This window comes from Sinohyriopsis cumingii, chromosome 15 (genome assembly GCF_028554795.1).
Source record: "Sinohyriopsis cumingii isolate HCF-2022 chromosome 15, ASM2855479v2, whole genome shotgun sequence".
Taxonomy (NCBI): Eukaryota; Metazoa; Mollusca; class Bivalvia; order Unionida; family Unionidae; genus Sinohyriopsis; species Sinohyriopsis cumingii.
This window is the reverse complement of record NC_142975.1, coordinates 2,318,563-2,337,532: the sequence shown is the minus strand read 5'-3', so window position 1 is coordinate 2,337,532 and position 18,970 is coordinate 2,318,563. Positions and strand designations below refer to the sequence as shown.

Here is an 18,970-nt window from a genome sequence, read left to right as displayed (position 1 = left end):
GAGAAAGAAACTTATTTCACATCTGGTATGGTTTTAGTCGTCATGTGGTCAAATTCGTATCTTTAACTAGCTTTTGTTTTGAGGTACGTACGATGTTCTTATTACCAATGGGATTCAGTGTTTAAATGAATAGTTAGTACTGGCTGAAGAATAGATTAATTGTCCAAAACATCACAAACTATCTCGTTCAATTCGTGACATATTGGAGAACGTTCAACATTTGGAGTACTGACTGGGAAGTTGCTGTTAGCATTCGAATAGTTTTGGATTTCAACGTTGACCGAAAAGTAAGTTTAGAACACAACATTCTCAAACATATAATATACTGAATATATTTATTTACTCTAAAATACTGGGGCCCCGAGTGGCCGAGTAGTCTAAAGCGCTCACCGTTACGGATCACTGCCATCTCACCTCTGTCTGCGTGGGTTCGAGTCCAAGGCTCGGCTAGCGTGGGTACGTCAGAAAGCCTGCCAGTAGGTTCTCGTGGGTCGGTGGTTCTTTCCTGGGTATTCTAGTGTTCTTCCTCCACCAGTTATACTGGCCGCCATGTGTAGCCTATCTTGTGCTGAAAAATGGCGTTAAACCCTAGAACAACAACAACAACTCTAAAATACTTGTTTGAACACGGCACATTAAAATTATCCGTTTCTTTGCTTTATTTGCTCTGCATGTATTTAGCTGAATTTAGCTGAATTTTATAATAGAGGTTGTACTAAACTTACTTTTCTGTCAGTGGTGAAATCCAAGAGTATCCGAATGCCAATATCCGTAGATTCTTCAAAATCGGTGAACAACTGTCACTTTTCTCCAACGTGTCATGAATTAAATTATTGCGTTTGAGATGCTCTGAAAATTTTTCAAATGTCGAATAAGGTTGTCGTAAGTTGTAAATTAGGAGGCGAAAACAGGACAAACTAGCATGGTTGGAAATGCCGATGAGTGTGGACTTGTGTCTGCCTTTATGTGATATTGTAATAGGTCGGACCACCTACCCCTATTCCATTGACGGATAATTGTCTTTGTAAAGAGCTACTGTGGGTAGAACCACCGACTCATGGGTAGCTACTGGCAAGCTATCTTAATACAAACATTTTCGTTGTGCCGATACTCCATATCAGCCGGTAGAAGTGAGATGCGTGAAAAATCTGTACAATCGAGCGCTTAAAACCACTAGACTTATGATTTGTCAACATTCTTTACCACATGTTCAGTCACGCGAGTTAGGATGAATTTTGAATAAGGTCAATGCGGTCTGAAATTCTAATAAAAGAGAGAAACCATATAAACCGACACAATAGGCACGTGCATGTAGATTGATTGCATAGGCTACATATATCCTCCTTGATCAGCGGCCATTCAATAACCTCTATCTAGCCACGTATGAGTATACCTAATTATCATGCACAAAACTGAGACGATCACTCTGCGGTCGAGTGCAACCCCTCGAAAACAAGTCAACACGTGTTTAACACAACACATAAGGCACGGTGTTTTATCGCAAAATTAAACCATTTGAAGAATTCGGGAGACAAAGAAGATTCCTGAATACATAATGAATTTAAGGTAAGCAAAACAATTTATTCCAGCTCGAATACGTTAAAAGTTAATTAGTTCTTCCCTTTTTTCTGTTCTTTGAAAACATATAGACATCATTTTTGTGTAAACTACGTGGCTTTTGATAGGGCGAGGTAAAACAGCTTCTTTACTTTCGTATGTAATACATATACGCACAAAAACATTTGCTTGAGTAAAAAAAGCATGAATCATGCACCGATGTCCGAGAGCAAACAAAGTAGAATAAATTGGATAGCAAAACTGGCCACGAAGCAATCACTCCAAGCTTTTATAAAATCGACCAAATATCTGGGATCCAATCAGCGCAGAACCTGTACAGTGTTATGACAGCCAACAGTATATTGATATGTGATCCATACAAAATTAAAAACAAAATTTAGTTTATAGTTAAATAGATTCTAAATTGGGGTTTGCTCCGAGAAAAGGAAATCATAGTCAAGGAGTTGAATCAACCTCATGGTGGAGACAACAATGTAACACTCGAATGAAATTTGATGGTCTTCATATAAACACCTACATGGATTATTTTTCTCATCGAATTTTCCCCTTAAAATTATTCATATTAAAATAACTATGCAGTTTTGCTATATAGTTAGCAGATTCAACACGTACATTCTTAATCAGGTACAGATAATGCCTTTCACTTTTATAAAGCTCATCAGGTCTTGTACTGATTTTAAGAAATCTGAATAATAATTAAGGTAATAATTAATCTAGCTATATATGCTGCTGTTAGAGAAGAGGAAATAAGCAAGTTATAATTGCTACATGTTGTAAGTATTGCACCATGAGCGTTTCGAGCCAAATGTTTTTGTAACACCTCGCACTGATAAAATTATGTTAATGCGGACAGTGGGGTGACCTATCGACCCTAAGTGCACAAGTTCTACGAATAAGAGACATGATAAATATATTGTTTCAAAAACACTTGACATTTTTCCTGTATTATCACATTCAATCAATCGATGTCATATGGAAATAACAATAAGTAATTAATATCTCTTAATTGGATAACTTTTCGCTTTCATCAGTTCTAATTCGGAAAAAGTTGTACGATAGTCAATGGTACGATACAACACTGGATATACAGCTCTAACAAAGTGTATAATGAATGTGAGGAGATTTTTAATTCATAATTTTCTTCAATATTTATATTTTATATCCTGGAAATGTGGCACGTGTAGCTATTACTGGTACAATCATAAACTACATGGAAATCTTCTTGTGAAATAACGTGTGGACTGTTGATTTAACCACTCTTATTGCTACGTGCATGCATTTGTCATTTGCAATTGCACATATTTTTTTATTCAACTTGGGCGGATTGGGAGTGTTGGACAAAGTTTGAAGAACGGAGGTTTGACATGATACATTTCAGGATGTTGCCGGTAGCTCTTGAGTTTTGATTTGTGATGCCAATTATAGCCTGTGCGTCTAGAACATTGCTGTTGTTTTTTGTTATAGTTCCTTCACACAGCACCGCGAATTTTATCCTATCTGTAACTCAGTAGACGTTCAGGTAAGAGTCATTAAATGTATACAAAATTACTTAATTCGTTTCAATATGGTTTCTAGCATAATTCTAAATAGATCAACTTTGTGTGCGTGTGTGTGTCTGTCTCTATCAGTATGTTTTGTATGGTGTGCTATCAACGTTGGGGAGACATTAAGTTGTTTTATGAGTGAGTTTTGTTTTTTTTTTGGCCATATATCCGCTGTTGTTGTTTGATTTTATAAGTAATCCCTCAATCGCAGCAGAAGACAACAAGGGATTCTTCTTTTCAAAAGTAGTTCATAGCTAAGACAACCGGACAACATGGCTGAGACGACTGGATTGAGACCATGAGACTGAGATTAAAAAGTACAGTTAGCAAAGTAGAACAATAGTTAGAGTTCTCTGTTGCGTGGGTGAGAATGTTTGATCTCAACCTGCTCCAGTGTACCACATGGCAACATACTCGCTTTCATTAAAGCTACCCTATTGCAGGAGCAGGTTCGATTTCTCAAAGCTGCCATATGCAATAAACAGCACAAAATCACAATGTAAGCAAGATTTTATGCAGATAGCCTCAAGGGCATCATAGATGGAATAATATTTCAATTTAGAATTTTTAACACATAAAGTATCAATATTTTATGACATTATCATCCTGGAATTCATTTGAGTAAAAGAAATGCTGGGCCATGAATATCTCTCTTGTTCTTAGTTAAAGAACACGACTTTAATTTATTTATCACTCTAGTTCCAACAAAAATTATGATAAAAGAAAAAAATATTCCGGTCGGAGAGAAAACTACAGCCCCTCACCCCCATCCCCGAAAAAAAAATGAAATGATCCGTTCCCAAATGTCTTATAAAGGAACGGCATCTTGGTGTCAGGTATATATATATAATATTTCGATAGATAACTGAATTCATTACGCTTATATATGTTTGCTGATAATATTTAGCCAGCTATTGAAATCAGTTTCTATCAGATCAAAAATTAAAATGAATGCTTACGAGCTATATGAGTTATTTATCTATGTGTTTAAATTGTCACATGATTTTCAAGAAACATACTACGAGCATTCCAGTCAAAAAAAAAAATTTGTACGGCCTGCACGACTATCTCCTTACATCTTCCTCGATAACCTTTCTAAATATATAGTTTTCAATCACATCTAATGTGCGACGTCCAAGTTTGATTTGCTCTTTTGTAAAGCTCATGTGTTCATCGATTCCGCATTCCAGCAAAGACAACCAACAATTAAACGTAACATTTGTCATATGACTGCCTTCCATCTTTTTCCGGCATGCTTCGGACACGTCCACAAACCTAACAACCTGTCGGTTGAAAGTACTAATAAAACAGAGCAATCGCGCTTGTTACCCGTCTATAATTGGTCCAGAGGGTTGACAGAAAGTTGCAAGATACAAAACGAAAACAATATTCAAGTGTCATTATCATATTTATCATTACCAGCCATTTATAAAAATGAGATCAATGTGTGTGTGTGTGTGTGTGTGTGGTGTGTGTGTGTGTGTGTGTGTGTGTGATAATGTTTATGGTCAGTCGTATTGGCAAGTAAAGTATAACGGTATAATAGATGTTGTTTCTCAACGATTTCTTCTTTCTTTTTTCCAACTTTTAGCTATTCTTTATTACATTCTCAAACAAGTGTGTAAAGTTGAATAATTTTGAAATGTCAAATATTAGCTTATCATTTTATGTGAGTCAGATTGATCCAAACAATTCCATTGAAATTCGTGCAGTTTTCTCATTATTGACTGGCTGTGACTAAAAGAAATTTTCTTGACCCGACCTCTGGAATCTTTTTCAGTATTATTATCGACAATTTGGCGGCCATCTTCAAAATCGATTGCCGTGTTGCTGTTGGAGAAATAAAATATTAATATGGTCAATTTATCCCAAAGGGTCAGTGGATAGATGGCTGAAGGATCCAGATCTAAAACATGAATACATTGCACACCACCTCCAAGACAAATGTGATTCATATGTCAACTTATTGCGGTAATTAAATGCACTTCTCTTTTGACAAGACTCGACAAGTGACAGTTCCCAACTTAAAGAAGTTCACAGCATTCTTCCAACTCAACTAATGCAAGTATCCCGTTACAAAAGATACGCTGTAATTGCTATTATACACAGTAGCACTTTGTATTGTCGATTTAGTAAACAGTCTGCATCCAGTAGTCATCCTTCACACGAATTTCCAAAAACGGAAACGCCACTTAGTGGAATCAACACATTTTAGGTGGCAACGGCATAAACAGTGCAATCGAAATCCATGTATATGATGAGTCAACTACTCAAAACGAGTCAACTATGTGACATCACACGGGAATTTTCATCGGTGATCCAATGTTGAAAAATGTCAAATGTTCTGTTAATTTGAAAGAAAAGCTTCCTTTTTAATTACAATTTGTAAAAGTTGTAAATAAAACAAACAAACTACTTCTAAATTTGACTGGTTATCGCATTGCTCATTGGTATTTAACTCGCGTCTGAGACAATTTGTTTTCACGCGCAATGTGAATAATTATGTTCCTTTTTGGAGAACGTAAAAGCCTACCGTTTTTGTGTGTTACATATCATTTAAGTTGTATTAAATATTGTATTAAATATTGGTGTAAATTAGTATATATGAATAGAAGTGGATACCCCGCAGAATGCTATAAAATACTTTAATCATTTCATGATGCCGAACGTGTTACATTGGCATCACACATGATAAATTTATTATGTAGGCACGGTTTTGGATTTTGTATGGATTATTGTAGTCAAAACTGGCATGATAAAATCACGCAGTCGTCAATAAAGATGTGTTAACGAATTATAAAACATTAAACATTTAGTATTATCTTTTCATAGGCTTACCTGTGTATGCCACTAAAGCTCTTTGGAGATTCAAATGTTCTTGTCGGAAGCATTTTATAGACATTGGTAGACATGATGTTGGTACTGCTTTAGATCATTTGCGATTTTTATTATTATATTAATTTTTTAGTTTGATTACTATTATGCATTTTTCAGCTATACACTTTATCAAGATCTAAGAGAAAAATATTTAGACATACATTGGTACATTAGTCTATCTCTAGAAAAAAATGTATGGCTGTATGTTAAAATCCTCTTATTATTCACAGAGTTGAATTAGCTATATACCATTTGTTGCGTTGACAAGGTAATATATACGATATTCAATATAAACACCTTATGTATATGTGCGCTTCAGGTGATATATTTTATCTTTGCATATATTATTAAATTATGGGCTGGTGGCCTAGATTATCAGTTAAATATTGAAACTTGTTATACCCCAGGTCCGATTCTTGCAAGAAAAACACAGGTATGGTATACATTTACGGAATTTATATAATGGAAATGTGGGGGTAGACAGAGGAGTTGGAAAATGCAAATTCGGTGTCAAGAGCCTAATTGATTGTTTAGTAATGACTTTAAGTGGCCTCCAGTGTTTACAAAATTGATAAATGCTTAAATTGAAGATTATCCTTGGCAATAAAAAAATTACTATCTAGGACTCAATCTGTATTCAAAAAGGGCTATTCTCAATAGAGACTTAGCAGTCTTTTGCATAGCTTTATTCGATTTAGTGGACATTGCAAATAAAATATTTTTTGTATCATTGTTGATTTTAAAGTGCCTTTATGACGAATAAAGAGAGCTGGATTATGGTAGATGTTTTTATTCGACGAGCATCATGGGAAAGAATTGTAATGTTCTAACAAGTATTTATAATGATATCAAATCATGAGTCTGTATAAATAATCAAGTTTACATTTTTCTTCTGTGAATAACGCGAAACTTGTGTGTCATTCTTTTTGCTTGTTTGAAGCTTTCATTTGTGACAGTGAAATTGCATAGATGACACATTGTTGTTATATGCCCAAACTTGTCTGTATTTATCGATTGACCCTAGTTCTACAGTCCTAGTTCTACAGCCCTTGTTAACCATTTAACAGACACAAAACGCTTGATTTCTCCATACTTAGCTAAACCAAAACATCATCTAAAATAGATGTTACTTCTAGTATCAATTTATTGTCACAGCAATTAGCACAAAACTGTTTGTTCAAGAGAGATTATTATATGCTCTTTTTTTCCTCCGTTAACTTCACATTGTTAGAATCGTGCAGTGTTGTTTTTTTCCTTCATACTGCACGCCTTCATATTGCACGATACCTGTGTCTAGAAGTAGCATCGTGTATTAGGAACTACTTTGTAACAAACCATGTACGCCCATGTACTAGGCGATTTAGCTTTGGGTTTATTAGATTGGTTTCTGGATGAATTAAACAAGCTGTTGACGCTTTCATCAAGTCCAAAATGTGTTCCAGTGGTATTCCGAATCATGTTCAAAATGAGTTCCAGTGGTATTCCGAATCATGTTCAAAATTAGTTCCAGTGGTATTCCGAATCATGTTCAAAATGAGTTCCAGTGGTATTCCGAAACATGTTCAAAATGAGTTCCAGTGGTATTCCGAATCATGTTCAAAATGAGTTCCAGTGGTATTCCGAAACATGTTCAAAATGAGTTCCAGTGGTATTCCGAAACATGTTCAAAATGAGTTCCAGTGGTATTCCGAATCATGTTCAAAATGAGTTCCAGTGGTATTCCGAATCATGTTCAAAATGTGTTCTAATGGTATTCCGAATCATGTTCAAAATGAGTTCCAGTGGTATTCCGAATCATGTTCAAAATGAGTTCCAGTAGTATTCCGAATCATGTTCAAAATGAATTCCAGTGGTATTCCGAATCATGTTCAAAATGTGTTCTAATGGTATTCCGAATCATGTTCAAAACTGTACTGATATACTAATAGTCCTGATGAATTACGACGATATAATACAAAAATCTCTTTAAATAAACTCCTCAACTTCTGAAACAGCTACATATTGTAGTAAATTTAGAGTATGTGCACGTGGTTGTAGTGCCCCGTTTTAAGCAATTCTTAGATTTGTGTGATTACTTGTTTGATTATTGGAATTCAGCGCCATGGAAATATTCCTGGCCCGAACTAATGAGCTAATGAATAGGAGCAAACGTCACGGAGTGAAGTGTTAGTGTGTTTCCATGATGTCCTGGTTCACTAGTAGTGGATTCCGACCAAAACCGAATGAATGTCCCTGTCGTAAAATAGTACATATTAAAATCTAGTGGTATACATTGGTAGCGTGACTGCAAGGACAGCACTTACGGTATTAAACCGGTAAATTACACAAGGGCATAAATAAAAAGGGACTTGACTGACACCGTTTATGTCGCCATGCGGGCGAATATGGTGCAGTTATATCGGCGAAATGTGCCTGGAAAGCATACATTGACTGGCCTAAGGTGGCGGAGTTAAAATAGTTCCCATTGTTAGGGAGTACTCATATATGTTCTAAGGCGTGAACGGTTGGTGGTACGGAAACATAATGAAGCCAAAACACGCAGATGTACGGTTGATAGATAGTTGACAGTTTGGTTTATCTGTGGTCTTGCATTAATTAGAGGAAAATTTAGGTATAGAATGGACACGTCGGGCTTTCTGATTTACAACTGAGGTTGTATGGAAGTCTTTGGAAAGTCGGGGAAACTTATGACTTCTAGCGAGAATCGCGCCAGGGTTTGACAACCGCTCGGTCAAGTAAATACCCGTGTGCGTGTAACAATATTTCCAAGTAATTCAATCACTTTGTAGTTCAAATGAATAATTGAATGAAATAAATTAATACTATCAAGCAAACACGACAAAATACTTTCAAGACTGATATTAACAGAATGAATAATTGATTCTTATATAAACATATCTTATATAGATATCTAAGTCGTAAACTAATTGAAATTCGCATATTAATTTGAATGATTTGAACTGGTACAAACGGTCAGTTGGTTTACACTAACTAATCAGGAATTAGGTTAGCTTGGCTTTTAAACAACTCGAAATCAGACATCGATAACTTTATTATCTCTGCTTTCAAATGGAAGCAATTTGAAAGCAGAGATGATAAAGTTATGGATATGCATTGTGTGTGTGTGTGTGTGTGTGTACTGTAAAATTTAAAATATATTTTTTCTATATATTCTCTTAGAGAAAAGTCTGATATCCTGTCTTAACCCTCACATCTCACGTTTTGTTTTTCTGCAACAATACGAAATGCATCAAAATGAATCAAATCAACATTAGATTGGATAAGCACAAGAACCAAATACTAAATAGAATGAGTAAAATTTAAGAAAAGATGAAAAGAGAAAATTGTTTACAATATCTAGTTTTAAAAATCTTTTCAGATTATTGTCTAGCTTGGGGCTTATTGCCATGACAACTGCATACGTCAAGGTGGATTATGAAATAACAAATATTACACAGAAGCAGGGAGGTAGATACCAAATGGAGGCACGATTCATATTTGAAGTTAAAAACAACATAAATGCTGCAAAAATGGAAATGTTTGTAAACCTGGACAAGAATATAAACAGCAATAATGTAAGTATAATTCATTAGAAACCCTTCATCATAGCATTGATTTTGTTGTCATTAAGTGTTGACTTCATTATTCAATTACAAATCATAAAGCATTCTTTAAATATTAAATATAATATTTTTATTTCTTAAATTAAAATTAAATAATCCTTCCTGATGCTTAGGATTTTTTAAAATTGTAAATTCATTTTTAATATACTGACTGATTTAAATCTATCAGAATTGTCTATGCATCATCATTTTTCTGCGGTCTTTCGTATTCATTCATGCCAGCCCTAGCTCCAGTCGAAAATGCTTCCAATCTCCTTTCTCCTCTAGGTGAATGTAAATAAAAAATAGTGAAAATCAATTTAAATCAAGAAATTTATGATCGTTTTGACGTAGAAAACCTTTTTTTTTTTTCTTCTCTTTTGGACAGTCAAGAGGAACGTTTTTACTAAATGAATCGGACGTTCAGATGTGGCACAACAACACTAATACGAGGTCGATAAAACGTGAGAATTTTGCATTAAAACTTCTCAACGCACATCAATTAGCCCGACCGACTGGCTTTTGTCAAAGGAATTTGCCAGTGCCACCAGAAACAGCAGCATCCGAATTAATACGTGAGTAGATATTGCACGCTGTTAGATTTCAGATATTTATATGACGCATAAACACATAGAAACGACATTGTGTGGATAAAGTAAAGTGACCTTTCCAGAGAGCCACTACGGCATCCGACCGGTTTGATCCGATAGCATGATTCAAGTCCGTTTTCTTCTTTTACTTTCCTGGTCTCGGTTCAATCACGTACTCTTCAGGTCTTGATTCAAGCTCGAACTCTTCTGATTGCGATTCAAGCCCGTACGCTTATGGCTGTGATTCAAGCCCGTACTCTTGTGCTTTTGATTCAATTTATTATGTTGAAAAATACTTTCTACAAGAAATAAATGCAAAATTACGAATTTATCTAGATTGGTTAAAATCATTATGAGCGTTTTTGCATTGATAAAGGCAAAATAACCTTTAACACGCTTATTTTGGGTTTGCATAATATATTTAAAGGTTTAATTCCTTCCTGTAGAAACAGCCATGTAAAGTTTTGCAAACACAACTTTTTTCTGTTTTAATTTTATATATGTTTTGTATTTGCCTTTGAAAAAGACTTCTTAAGAGTCGAAAGCGCACAGGCTAGTTAGACACTACTGTAGTTTTGTATTGTTCGTTGCATTTATTTTAATCAACCCCTGACACACGTGATCCCTTGCTTGATCCAGTGCACTTGAAAAGACTATTATTCGCCATATGCTTTGTGTGTGTGTATATATATATATATATATATATATATATATATATATATATATATATATATATATATATATATATAAACAGAGGAATTTTCATTAGAAGGTAAAGTTTTTTCAGTCACTATTTAGCAAACAATTTCTTTATTCTAAACCCGTTTCTACGTCTATAAAACGTGTCGTGTCCATAAATGTCTCACTTTCTTTTCATCTGGATGAATTATGTACACTCTAAAGCAACAAAAAACAACTCTAGCTCATTCTTTTTTTCGCTATGGCATTGATTGATTGATTGATTTTCACATTATATAATCATGATTGTCAAAATTATAACACGCTTTGTCATCTTAACTGTTATTGGGGTTTTGTTATGTATTATATGTGAGTGGTCTGAGAAATATTCCATAAATAAAGCTGATCTCTTTTCCTATTCTGATCGGTTTTTAGAGGTACAAGTGATAGCGGTGCTCCATTTATGATAACAGCAACAACAAAATCTTTAATCTCGAGCCACTAAAAAGACGTAATTTTCCCCGGTTTTAAGAAAGAAAAAAGAAATACTTCCAGAATGATGTATGTTAAAGATGCATTCCTCCAGACATTGCACAATTTTACTTGCATTTGCTTTCTTGTTTCATTCAAAATTTATAAATGTCGCAAAATTAGACCGTGCTCGTTTAAAAAATTTCATAGGATCACTACTTCGTCAATTTTCAAGATGTTGACTTCGCTTTCGTTTTTTATATTAGATCCGACATTTCATGAAATGTTGAAATTAAGCTTGTGTTAAATCTAAAAAGGCTGAAAGACGGGTTTAAATAGAATTAAACTTTGACGTACTTACGGCTTTCCTCGTGGAAAAGTTGAATTTGTCAATGCGTAATACGGTCAGGTTGCAAATCAAAATTGTTAATCTAAGGCGCAAACCGCGTGCGTGTATGTTTATGTTTTCACTTTAATTTATGTGATAATAAAAAACTGTCTCATGCTGTCGTCCAATGGACGAAACAGTTTTAATACAAAGTATTGTACTCTCCTTGACGTAAAGAAGTTTTTTATACGCAGGTAGTAAATGGGGATAGATTAGCGACAATGGGAATTAGCATTACAGAGACCCCTGGGTCAGATTAGCGACGATGGAAATTTAACATGGCGAAAAATCGTGGGTCAGATTAGCGACAAGGGAAATTAACATAAGAATAAATCGTGGGTCACTCTAGCGACAAGGGGAATTTAACATGGAACTATAGTGTGGGTCTGTCTAGCGACAAGGGGAAATTAACATGGGGAATAGAGTTTGGGTTTGTCTAGGGACAAGGGGAATTGAATATGGGATTTTTTTTTTAAATTTAAATTTAAATTTAAATTTAAAAAAAGGGTAGGCAATTGAAAGGCTATCTCTTTTCGAGAAATATGGCTGGTCCTGAAAAGGGCCTTTGGGTTTTCTTCTTCTTCTGCTTCTAATTTCTTCTTTTTCTCCACCAAGTTCTTATTTTATCTCCAACACTCTTTCTCTTCTTCTCTTTCTTTTTCTCCTGCTCTGCTTTCTTCTTCTTCTCTTCCTCCTCTTCTTTCTTCCTCTTCTCATTTTCTTCTTCTTTTTCAATCTTTTCGTTCCATTTGCTTATTCTTATTCTTTCCTCTTCATCCTCCTTCTCCTCCTTTATCTCTTTCATGACACCACTAATCTTGTCCTTTACCTTTTTTAAGTTATTAATTTCCATCTTTACACGATGGGGACTATAGGAATAATGGTCTTCAACCAGTCTTATTAACATCTGCTCCATCATTCCTAAGTTGTCTAAAACGTCTTGTAATGTTTGTATTTTGTCCATTTGGTTAGAAGCCATCTTCTTTTTTTATTCTTTGCAGAATGGTTTGAACGACGAATACTGTGGGTTCTTATACTTAAAGCGCGTACGTGAAGGAAAAGATCCCCCTAAAACGTAAAATTGATCTTACCTAGATCATGACCAAACAACGCGCGGACGTGAAGGAAAACATCCCCCTACTTTTTCATTTCATATAATAAAACCCAAACTATACTTTCTCATTTCGTATAATAAAAACCCAAACTATACTCTCCACATACGCTAAGAAACAATAAACAAAATCCATAATCTACTTTCCACACAATCTTACGTGAGCGCTTACAAAACCCAAACTATACTCTCCACATACGCTAAGAAACAATAAACAAAATCCATAATCTACTATCCACAGAATCTTACGTGAGCGCTTACAAAACCCAAACTATACTCTCCACATACGCTAAGAAACAATAAACAAAATCCATAATCTACTATCCACAGAATCTTACGTGAGCGCTTACAAAACCCAAACTATACTCTCCACATACGCTAAGAAACAATAAACAAAATCCATAATCTACTATCCACACAATCTTTCGTGAGCGCTTGCAAAACCCAAACTATACTCTCCACATACGCTAAGAAACAATAAACAAATCCATAATCTACTATTCACACAATCGTACGTGAGCGGGTACAAACACAAACACACAAACACAAACACACAAACACATACGCTAAGAAACAATAAACAAAATCCATAATCTACTATCCACACAATCTTACGTGAGCGCTTACAAAACCCAAACTATACTCTCCACATACGCTAAGAAACAATAAACAAATCCATAATCTACTATTCACACAATCGTACGTGAGTGGGTACAAACACAAACACACAAACACAAACACACAAACACATACGCTAAGAAACAATAAACAAATCCATAATCTACTATCCACACAATCGTACGTGAGCGGTTACAAAACCCAAACTATACTCTCCACATACGCTATGAACAATAAACAAATCCATAATCTACTATTCACACAATCGTACGTGAGCGGGTACAAACACAAACACACAAACACAAACACACAAACACATACGCTAAGAAACAATAAACAAATCCATAATCTACTATCCACACAATCTTACGTGAGCGCTTACAAAACCCAAACTATACTCTCCACATACGCTAAGAAACAATAAACAAAATCCATAATCTACTATCCACACAATCGTACGTGAGCGCTTACAAAACCCTAACTATACTCTTCACATACGCTAAGAAACAATAAAGTAACCCATAATCTACTATTCACACAAACATACCTTAGCTCTTACAAGCACAAACACACAAACACATACCCTCACACTATCTTAAAAAAGAGTTAGTGTTTATTTTCACACTACTCTACCTACACACACATTGGCAAATCGATAGTTATTTCTTTTCTAGATTATTGGGTAGCCCTGAAAAGGGCTGTTTTTTTTTAACTCCAGATGCAACTATCTAATGATTGCACCTTCCTGGCCTGGCGCCACACACGCATCTTCTTCCCCAGTCTCCTTTCACATTTCTTCTGGGGAGCGAAGAGGGAGGATGATTCGCTTCAGCACCCCAATCCTCTGTCTCGGGAATATTGAACGACATCCTCTCTTCTCTTTTCTTTTCCTCCTCTTCCCTCTGTCTTCTCTCCTCCTCTTCCTTCTTTATTCTTTCTTCTTCTATTATAGCCTCCGCAGCCAGTTCATTTACCAGGCGCCTGACATATTCCAGATGTATCTGGAGTTCAAGAAGTTTGCTTATTCTGCTACTATTCATTCTTGTGTTGATCAATCAACAAGGGTAGCTAGACTGCCGAACGAGTTTCAATTTATAGTGAAAGCGCGTACGTGAAGGAAAACATCCCCCTAAAAACATAAAATTGATCTTACCTAGATCATGACCAAAAAAAAAAAAAAAAACAACGTGCGGACCTAAAAGAAACACTCACTTTTTTATGCTACCCATCACTATTTTAAAATTTTTTATAAATCACTTCAATAGACTATCCACATACGCAAAGCAATCCAATCTAACTCCAAATATACACCTCAAACACCAAATAAAGACATCATTTTAATCCACTATCCACACCAACTTACTTGATCACTTACAAACACACAAACTCACAAACACATACCCTCACATTTTTTTTAAAAAGAGTTAATGTTTATTTTCACACTACTCTACCTACACACATTGGCAAATCGATCGTTATTTCTTTTCTAGAGTATTGGGTAGCCCTGAAAAGGGCTGTTTTTTTTTTTGTTTTGCTATGGCATTCTTTTTTAGTTTCTAAGAATGCGATGTCCTCTGAGGATAGACTTTCTGGCGATAGGTCTGCTTCTTCGGAAAGAGAAGAAGAACTCTTTGGTGTCGATACGACAATCGACAAAGCTTCTGTTAGCTTCAGGTTCTTGTTGCTGCTGTTGTTGTTGTTGCTGCTGTTGCTGCTGTCTCTGAAGTCTGTACTTCTCTGTCCATTCTTCTTTCTCCCTGTTCGTTTCTTCTCTGAAAAGCTCTTCTATCAGGTCTTCAGTGATTTTTAACATTCTCACATTCTCTATTTCTTCTGGCTTCGGTATCAGACTGTGTCTGACCCTATGCAAATTCACGTAGGCTTCGTTGAGCTTAGCTAGTTTGGAATACATCTTCTTAGGAGGATGAGTCGACAATGGATGGTTAGACTGGAAACAAACCGGTTCTTAAAGTCAAAGCGCGGACGTGAAGGAAAACATCCCCCACACGGTTTTTCGAGTCGCAACGTTCAGTGAGTGTCATGAGAGGGATAGTAAGAAATGAAAGAGCATCAATCCAACATTCTTATAGCTAAACAAAAGACAAGGGCATTTTTTTTTCAAAACACAACATTTTTTATTCAAAAATCACTTAACACTAAACAACAACTCTAACATTTTTAACAATAATCCAACATGATAACATCAAACAATTTTTTTCAAAACACAACAATTTTTCCACAGTCTCCTCACATTCCATCTTGAAAGTTTCTCCACTAGGTAAAGAGGGACAACAGTCTTCCATGGTTTCTAATAATCTAGGATGACTTCTCTCAAACTGTTGATTTCTATCGTATTATCGAATTCTGCATACAGGATGACGTTCACCGTTTCATCAGGGTTTCGGTCTTTAAACTGAATTTCCACACGAATCTGGCCGGATTTTGTAGGGTGGAAATGTCCCTCGTCGCTGCCTTGGTCTGGAGTGAAATCAAAAGCCCACAATGCATAGCCTCCTGCATAATCCTCGTACGTAATGCCATGACTGGTGTTGGTTCCTAACTGTCCGGTGGCTTCGTACAGGGACAAGTACGATCTCAAGTAATTCTTCTTGGCAAAGTCAGGTTCGAAAGGTCGGGTACACAAGGTCTTGCCATCGCGACTGACTTCGATTTTGGACACGCCAAAGTGTTGAAAGTAGAAAGGATTTTTTTCGGCAGCTCCGTTGAAGGCTGTATTCTCGACGATACCAACGATCAAACGTTTGGGTAACTGTCCTTGGAACAGATGATCTTCGATCATGGATCGCTGTCCCTTGGGAATGGTGAAGGTTTTCACTTCCACGCGTCGTATGGGATACTTGGCGGTCGTTCTGCTCAACGTCTGACTGATGTCGTTTCCCACTTTAGGTAACACTTCCACACGGCGTACGTAGAGTCTGGTTTCTAGGATTTTGGTTTTGTAACCGTCACTATCAGCCATCAAATGGAAAGCGGCACTGCTACGATTCAGTCTCAGACGGATATCCACCCCGTTCAGCAAATACTTTTCTTGCAACCACATGTCCAAATGCAAACGATCCATCAGTTCTAAACTTGTATTGACTCCCGTGATTCTCTTTCTTCGTTCTACAAATCCGTCATTGTTGTCTTTCTTTTCATCAGTTTCCAAATTTTCAAACTTGGTAGGTTCGTCAGCTTCCCATAGCGCACAGGCATTGAGATGAGTGTTCTTGGCATCTATTCCGTACGTCAAGAGATTTTCCAGGTAGGCACGATAAGGGTAAGTATCCATGCTGCTACTGACCAGTTTGTTATTCAAGTACAAGTCCACTCCACTGAACAAGGAATGCATGAAATTGTTGACGGGAGCTACTGCTTCATCGTCTATAGGACCTCCAGTCTTATCTAGAATTTTGACTTTCAGGTACAAGTAACTGCTATTCAGATCGATGTAATCTTCGGGCTGTCCTTTGATTTCAAACTCGATGGGAGCGGAATAGGCCAATGAGGAGACGGGATGAAATTCCACCCATTGGGATTCTTGCATGGTCATCATGGTGGGGGGCATGGCAAACAGATCCAGTTCCGACTTGGAACAAGCGCAAGACTCTCGGTGCATCATTTTTTTTGTTCTTTCTCAATAATCGAAAACGTCTAAGTCTCGAACGGTTCATCTTTTCTTGGCCTTTCTAGCTTGAAGTCTGGTGAAAGGGTGTTTTCTTCGTCGCCTCTTTCTGCCTTGTCCTTGCTGAATGCCTGACTCGGTAGCGTGCAGGGCATTTATAGGTGTGTCTCGTCGGCCCAAAAGGTCTTTGCCCGTTTGCAGCAAGACATTTTTGCCTGCCCTCATGAAGGCTTCTTTAGGGTTTTGTTTGTCGATGATGACATTTTGGAGAAATTCTTTGCCTTGCGTCAGTGCCGCATCTTTCAAGGCGTGCAATCCGCGTGTCACCATCGGTTTCAATACTGGAGCCACCGAACGAAAGGCCGATTTTAACATATCTCCTAAGCCGTGTCCTCGCTGTCGAGCAACCCCTCGGTACACTGGATACATGACTTACGAGTCGTGAGAGAACCGTTTTCGAAAATGGAGTTTCACCGTGACTTTTCCTTTGGTGAATGGAATATTTTGTCCCAGATCTCCTTTTATAGCAATGCTGATCGTGTCCAAATACGACTTGCTGACAGGCAAATAGTGAGGATGGACAAATTCCCGGTGGACGTGATAGGTGTTTCCACCTTCCTGGTCACTGATCGTGGTACTATCCACTTTGAAAGGAATGACACGCAGTAACGGTACGGAGGTGTGTCCCACCACGTTGTACTCCACCACATCGGAGTACACAAACATCAAATTCAGTCCTGGGTTCAGTTCTACAGGGAATCGAAAAAACTTGTAAAATTCCGTATTGCTGTTGATCCTTGGTTTAAAATTTGGAGCCATTTTTGTGTCTCCACCTAAAATATCAAACAAGTCACGATTAAAACTGATGGACAACGTTTGGCTATCCTGAAATAAATTTCATCAGTAAGCGACGAGCCACTTTATGGTACTCCAGGGTGACACTTTTTTTGATTCTGTTCAGGGCTTTGCCAAAAGCTAACTCGAACCTGGAAGCAATGGTGTCCACCAAATGTTGGCCGCTAAAATAAAACCCTGCCGGAATTTTCAAGGTGTAGATATTGAAGGGTGTATTGTTGGATGGTCTTGTGTCCCCTGAAAACCCGATGTCATTCATGGCTTCTTGTAATTGTTGGTTGATGATTTCGACCTCAAAAGTGTTTTGCTTTTCGGTGATGTTTTGGATTTGTGTAGGGTGAATCATTTCTACCAAAGCCACTTCCCAATGGGCTTCGTGATCTAAGGGGATGGCCTGCGGTAATTTGGCCGTGTAACAGCACAGCGTGTTGTGGGGAAACACCTCCATGGAACTGTCACTGGGTAAGGTTAAGTAAAATTGGTTTTGGTGACTCATAATTCCAGAGTTCTGTGGCTGTCCGAGGGGATATTACTGGACGTCAGAGGCATGTCTCCGTCTAAAATGGGGTTCTGATTGTGGTTGAAGTGGTGACTGGCACTGGCACTGGACACAAGGTTCCCGGGGTTCCCGTTCGAGGAGAATTTCAGGGAGGGATTAGGAAGCAGGTAACCGATGCAACTGCTCAATAAAATGGTCCACAATTGTTTGTCTCCTTGTTGCAAACTCAAATTGGCAATGGCTGCCCCGATGACACAATACACCACGAAGATTTGGCAGAAAAAGACGATTTGCGTTTTAGGCACACGTTCTCCACACCACACCCACAAGGGTTGTTTTTGTAAATCTTGCACAGAAGAACTAGGTGAAGAAGGAGTGGTCGACGTAGCTGCGTCTGCTGTGTGAAAGGGCATGATGGTCACTTCTTTTTATAGTCGATGACTTGCGAAGCGTCGATCCAAGAATCGAAACTGGGTGGATATCCTTTCCAACGTACTTTGACTTCTTTGACACGTCGTTTGCCCACTTTACGGG

At 37.1% G+C, this 18,970-nt stretch overlaps 1 protein-coding gene across 1 annotated transcript in view; it reads left to right on the top strand.

Moving 5' to 3' along the window:
- The first annotated feature begins 1,402 nt into the window (after positions 1–1,402).
- The window catches only part of LOC149781122 (uncharacterized), an 86,379-nt gene continuing 68,811 nt past the window's right edge, over positions 1,403–18,970 (top strand). The window contains exons 1-3 of the mRNA XM_089935230.1: positions 1,403–1,566; positions 9,379–9,574; positions 9,990–10,176. Of these exons, the coding sequence (XP_089791356.1) occupies positions 1,556–1,566; positions 9,379–9,574; positions 9,990–10,176 (394 nt within the window). The 5' untranslated portion in view covers positions 1,403–1,555. The remainder of the gene's footprint in view (positions 1,567–9,378; positions 9,575–9,989; positions 10,177–18,970) is intronic.